Here is a 6,604-nt window from a genome sequence, read left to right on the forward strand (position 1 = left end):
GGCAGTGGTGTGCTGCTCTTTGATAAGCAGGTAGAGGTGTCCTGCAAAGGAATTGGAAACAAGAAAAAATATACAAGAGTGCCTAAGCCTTATACAATAGGAGAGGATGTTCCTGGAAATAAAAATTACAATGTTGCACTTGGGTGTTGGGAAAAATAGTAAATGTAACATTTATCAAACTGCAAAGGAAAGCTCCGTACTGTTAAACAATCACACTTGGTTATATGAAGTTGATTGTAGCAATGTGTGCATCTGTGATCGGGGCATAAAACAACATAGCAGTACAGTGGTCATGTAGTACTGCAACACAGGTAGGAAAAAAGATGAACTATGCATATAGTTCAGGTATAGTTGCACACACATGGACCTGGGGTCTTATGTTCAAATGAAGCAGCGGTAGAAAATGACTCTGATGATATCTTGGGCAATGAAAAACCAGCAGCTGGGTCCGGTGAGGAGATGCCTCCGGATAGGAGCTGGAACCTGGGTCTAGAAGGGATGAAAACTCTATCTATCTGTGAAGGCTGAAGTGGGGAACTGGACAGATTAGCTGCTGTAGAAGAGCCGGTGTAGCTGGAGCGCGGGTTATTGAAAAATATTGGTTTTTGTAAGGCTGCTAAAGGATGCGTGGAGGATGAAAGGGCACAAGGGGATCTGCATGCGAGGAGAAGGTTGGGAATCAGGAGCAGCCTGTGGGAGCAAGGGAAATGGGATTGGGAAACCAATGACAGAAGGCGGCAGCTGTACTGCTAAAAAGCCTGTAAAAAGTCATACCATAAATACATTTTATAATGCTTTGTATGTTATAGATTATGTTAAACATTAGTGCCCCCTGTCTGATCATCTATGTCACTGCTATTGTGGGTTGAAGGACCAGTCAGTCTAACAGGTGTTACTGTCTTATATGCACAGATAACAGTAGTTTTAATGAAAGGAAAGATGATCCTTCCAACAAGGCACCTGGTGATCTACCATACTACAAACATAAGTTAGCACCTTTTAAGCAGAAATCAGTTTTCTAACTGGCTAACCTGCAAGGGGATTGCAGAGCATTTAATTGGCATAGTGCTCCTGCTGTAGCCATGGGGCAGGTAGCCTGGCCTGGCATACCTCTCAACTTTTAAAGATAGGAAAGAGGGACAAAATATTAGTTTAAAAGCCATGCCCCTTTCATGTCCTGGATCGTGCAGACTATGAAGAACTAAAGAGCAAATATGACCAGACCAAACAGAGGGACATCTGTGGAAGAAAGGGGGACAACGGGATTTGCTTCCCAAAGGGGGAAAATACATCCAAACAATGGATAGTTGAGAGCAATGGTCTGGGAGGATAACCGGAAGTTGGTTGATAGTGAATTTATGTTTGCCTTTCATCTACTAATAATCCAAGCATTTGTGGTCAATATGTCAGGTAAACACAGAATAAATAACTGCTCAGCATACTTGCAACATTTTCCTGTATGCATTTTCCCTCAGGCTTGACACAGATTCATAAGTGCATGTACAACCCTGGTGACTCTGGTTGAATCACCTGAGGATGTAAGTGCTACACTAGCTATGTACAAGTTTAGCACTTGCAACAGTGGTTGTTACACATAAGCAGTATACATTTATATATGTAGTATGGCAGCACATAGGCTATCTGTTGTCATGCTTCTGTTTTCAGTCTGAGAAGAGTTATCCTTTAATTGTATTACAATTCCACTCAGCCATTGGAGCCAGTCAGCAAAGACTGAAGAATAATGGCTCATGTGCTTATCCAGGGGAAATCTGACTGTAACAAATTAACAGAATCACAAAGAGGCTTTTTTTAATCAATAATTTGTGTAACTGACCCACCATACGTTTATCTGTGCACTATGGCATGTATTACGACAAATGTATCTTTCTAGTTTCAGTGTTTTTCATTTTAAACTTCTACCCATGTTATAGCTGAGTCAGAGTATGTATTGAAATCAATTCACCACTACATCTCATTATCGAAGTAGAGTTTCTGGGGATGAGTTACTAAAGTCAAATAGGCTATTCACTTTACAAGGGAATTTTCACTTTGCAAGGGTATTTCCCCTTAGCTTAGTGAATGAGGTGAAGACCCACTGACTTCCATTATCCAATCAAGTGCAAACTAAAATACAGTTTTTTTCCTTGTATTCTTTGCAAAGTGAATTTTTCCCACATTCACTAAGCTAAGGGAAAATTCCCTTGCTAATTGAACTTTCACCACATTCACTAAGCTAAGGGAAAATTACCTTGCAAAGTGAATTTTCACCACATTAATTGAGCTAAGGGAATATTCCCTTGCAAAGTGAATAGCCTATTTGCATTTACTAAATTAACCCATCTGGCTTTAAACTTTGCACACTGCACATAATCTACATACTGTCTATGTATGCTGGCCTGAATCATTTTAAGTCTTATACGATCTTAAAAAAAAAAAAAAAACACCTTTCACCGCCGCAGAGCTGACATTGCATGCAGCATTTCTGCCGCAGAGTAGGGCCTATCTAAAAACATGCTGCTTTTTATCTGTCCAGCTCTGCAGATAAATAATTTTTTCCTGTTGACATTTTTTATGTGAACATTATTAGTCAACTTTGACTACATCCAATTGTTCACACTTTTTGTAAAAGGTTTTAATTCATTGTGCTATAAAATAATCTTATGATATGTAACAGTCTATTTTTCTTAGTTCGATATACTCTTGTATGTCTAAGCTGTGGCTTTACCTTTTTGTATGATTCATTCATCCATTTTCTCTTGTGGAGGCTCTTAATTTCACTCTAAACACTATTGCTGCAGATGTGTCCTGCTCAATCTATAAAATCAAACCTATTGCATCTCATTTCTCTGAATTCTTACAAAAGAAACATTGTTATAGATTTCTGTCTGTGAAGAATTATTACGAAGGTGTCCACAAAGAAAATATTTGATTTTTTTTTTTAATAGAATGAAACTACAGAAGAAATGAAACAGGAATCATTATTAGACCTGGATTTTGATCCTTTCAAACCAGAGGTTGCATCAGCTGGAATAACACAATCACATTCACCAATGTCTCAGGTATGTACTACTGCTCAATTCTATACATTTTCAAGTAGCACTTGTCAAGCTACAGGTTTTACATTGTTTATCTGCGCAAATAAAAATCTATCAGGCTTCAGTGTTTATTTGACCATGATGGATTGCAAAATGTAAGACGATGTATGCTAGTAAACACATGGGAGTAGAAACCAGTACAGGTATTCCTCACTTAACGACCGAGTTCCGTTCCTACGACCAGGTCGTTAAACGGATTGGTCGTTAAGTGAGAAACTCTATACAGTACTATACTGCATTAGTACAGTACTGTATAGCGTTGCCGATGTACAGTACCAAACAGTGTACTGTACATCCGGCAATGGAAATACTTACCGAGACCTGCAGTGAAGATCGGGGGATGTCACTTACGTGTTACAATCCAGCTGTACAATCTTTATACATTCTTCTTTAGGACCTGTGTCAAAGGTCTTAGAGCTTGTGTCATTGGCATCAGTCTGACATCAGTTTGAGGCTTTGAAGATCATTTGAAATTCATTGACAGTTTGACATTTGACCTGCAGTTGACTAAGTTCTGACTCTGCATCTGACCTGCTTTAAGCAGTTTTAGCATCCCTTAGACTTGTGTGGGAATGCAAAACCCATTTAAAGTGAACTAAAGCCCATTGACACCGACCCTTAGACTTATCAGGCAGGATTGTCACTTTCTCACAGGTGATAATGCATCTTGTTATATTTCTAACTGTTCTTCTATTTGAGGAGGAACAGTTAGGAATGTCCCTATTTTAGGACCAAATCCCTCTTTCCATCTTTCCTCTGAAATTGTCCTTCTTTACGTCTAATGTAGAGATCTGTAAATTTAACTATTACTACTACTACTACTACTTCCTACTCAATAAAAAAGACCAGTCCTGAGCTTTAAGTTTCCACTTAGAAACTTACAGCTATAGCAGCTACAGCAGAACACAACCTTTTACAATGCTGCAACAATGCAGATGCACAGAACACATCATCATATAAGCACTGGTCCCTTTAACTCTAATTAGCAAGCTGTTATGCTAAATATTTCCCCAGGGGATTAGGACAATATTTGCTCCTCTCACATGCTAGCTCCACTGCCGATAAACAAAGGACTCATTCAGATTTATATTATTCAATAAACATATTTATCCCCTGTCCATCTGCATAAGATGGAATAAATGGCAACCCCAAAGTGTCTGAGATTAACCCAGACAGTTGTATCACAAGTAGACTACCGTGTGTTACTTTAGAGGCCATTTATGACTTATGGCTAATTTGCTAACCACCATACTGCAACTTCCCATCCTGTGATACCCTGATGTTTACATATTCAGTATGCTATATAAGGAAATATGGCTACATTACACTAGAATATTCCTGAGAGAAACACTATTTATGGACCGTAAAGCAATAACCATCAAATGGATGAAACCATTTCCTCCCACTATAGCCCAGTGGATATAATTGATTAATCACATTTTCCCTTATGAGAAAATTGCCCTAGGCATTCTTGTGAGTGATGCATATTGGATAACTTCTTTTATGATATAACTTTGCCTTAGTTAAATGACTATACAAAGAAACCACAGGAGATTCAGTATTCTGATGACATTGTAAGTTCATTGTAACAGTTTTCATTCATAAGACATTGGTATTATGTGCTATGCTATGTTTGTGAGCTCCATAAACCAAGTTAAAAAAAAAACATTGGTTGCTACCAAGTGCTTCTCCTTGGCAATGTGTGGCCAACCATATATAAGTATTTTTATATATTTTTTATATATTTACTTTTTTTTCATGGATTTGCTGGATAGAATAGCAGTTTGGAATATTTATATCTATACCAATATGGACCTCATATTGTGACCCCGTGTTCAGTGGGTCACTAGATTCCTTCTACTTTTCTAGGTGGGAGGCTCCTCAGCCTACCATGCATTCTGGAGTGGGAGTTGTGCTGCCATTCATTTGAATGGCACCCCAAATGCACCTTCCACCAACAGTTTGATTGCCCGCTTCGGAAACGCTCTGTACCGCAATGCTTTAGTGCAGTGCAACTTGGGTCACGACTTAATGACCAAGGGCAAATGTGGGTTCTGAGGTTACACCGGTTGAGAACCACTGCTTTAAACTACACACTACAAAGCTACCAGCAAGCATTTATGTAGTCTCAGGTACCTATCAAGCTGGAGACATACTTGCATGGACAACAGCAGAAACAGAGCTACAATTAGTATAAATGAGGATGCTGGAGAGTATTACAGGACAAGAGAAGTTAGGCTGGGTATAAAGAATGCCCTTGAATATACTGTAGATGAACTAAGAATAAAGATACATTTTTGGTGTTACAGTTGTTGGGCTAAAGGAAGATACTCAACCAAATGCTAATGGATGATATGTTTTATGGGAAAATTATGCTGTACATATAGATCGAATGTCAAATCCAAATATAGATCAAAAAAATTCCAATTCAACTCACTTTCCTGTTCAGCTATGCTGTCCTAGATTGTTCACTTCTCCTGCCTTTTCCAAACTCACCTTTTTTGTGAATAACCCTGTTAGAAAAAATAGGTTAGATGAAAACATATGTATAAAAGAAAAAACAATTATATAATGTATATTTTTAGGGGAATAAATAGTGATCAATATACAAATTCTACATGATGTAATATAGTGTAATATAATAAAAACATAATATCATACACCTATTGAATTCTACAGAATATTCATAACCCCAACTGACCACAAGATGGCATTAAAGGTCTCAAATTATTTTATACAAAGATTTGTTTATGGTTCTAAAATAATCAAAAGAGGGCACTAGTGATCCATTTATTGTGTTACCGGGACAGTCCTAATTATAACCATGCAAAGAAGCTACCTATGAAACAATTATAAAATACTGCTTACAATCAGCTCTTCAGTTAAAACATTTTCATATAGTGTAATTAAGGTGAAAATCTTGTAATATCATTGATTACATAGCTTACTGTACCTAATCACCTTCTGATAAGTGTGCTGCATCTTCAAAGCTTTAAATATGACATCTGGTGTAATCTGAATCCTAAGCTCAACATACGTGTTACAATCCAGCTGTACAATCTTTATACATTCTTCTTTAGGACCTGTGTCAAAGGTCTTAGAGCTTGTGTCATTGGCATCAGTCTGACATCAGTTTGAGGCTTTGAAGATCATTTGAAATTCATTGACAGTTTGACATTTGACCTGCAGTTGACTAAGTTCTGACTCTGCATCTGACCTGCATTAAGCAGTTTTAGCATCCCTTAGACTTGTGTGGGAATGCAAAACCCATTTAAAGTGAACTAAAGCCCATTGACACCGACCCTTAGACTTATCAGGCAGGATTGTCACTTTCTCACAGGTGATAATGTATCTTGTTATATTTCTAACTGTTCTTCTATTTGAGGAGGAACAGTTAGGAATGTCCCTATTTTAGGACCAAATCCCTCTTTCCATCTTTCCTCTGAAATTGTCCTTCTTTACGTCTAATGTAGAGATCTGTAAATTTAACTATTACTACTACTACTACT

General features: G+C 37.8%; 1 protein-coding gene across 1 annotated transcript in view; it reads left to right on the plus strand.

Annotated features, from left to right (window-relative positions):
• Positions 1–6,604, plus strand: part of AMPH (amphiphysin) — a 171,884-nt gene that overhangs the window by 133,599 nt on the left and 31,681 nt on the right. Inside the window, exon 12 of the mRNA XM_018558778.1 lies at positions 2,946–3,059. Coding sequence (XP_018414280.1) covers positions 2,946–3,059 — 114 coding nt within the window. The remainder of the gene's footprint in view (positions 1–2,945; positions 3,060–6,604) is intronic.

The sequence above is a fragment of the Nanorana parkeri genome, unplaced genomic scaffold (assembly GCF_000935625.1).
Source record: "Nanorana parkeri isolate BGI_ZX_2015 unplaced genomic scaffold, ASM93562v1 scaffold357, whole genome shotgun sequence".
In the NCBI taxonomy this organism is placed as follows: Eukaryota; Metazoa; Chordata; class Amphibia; order Anura; family Dicroglossidae; genus Nanorana; species Nanorana parkeri.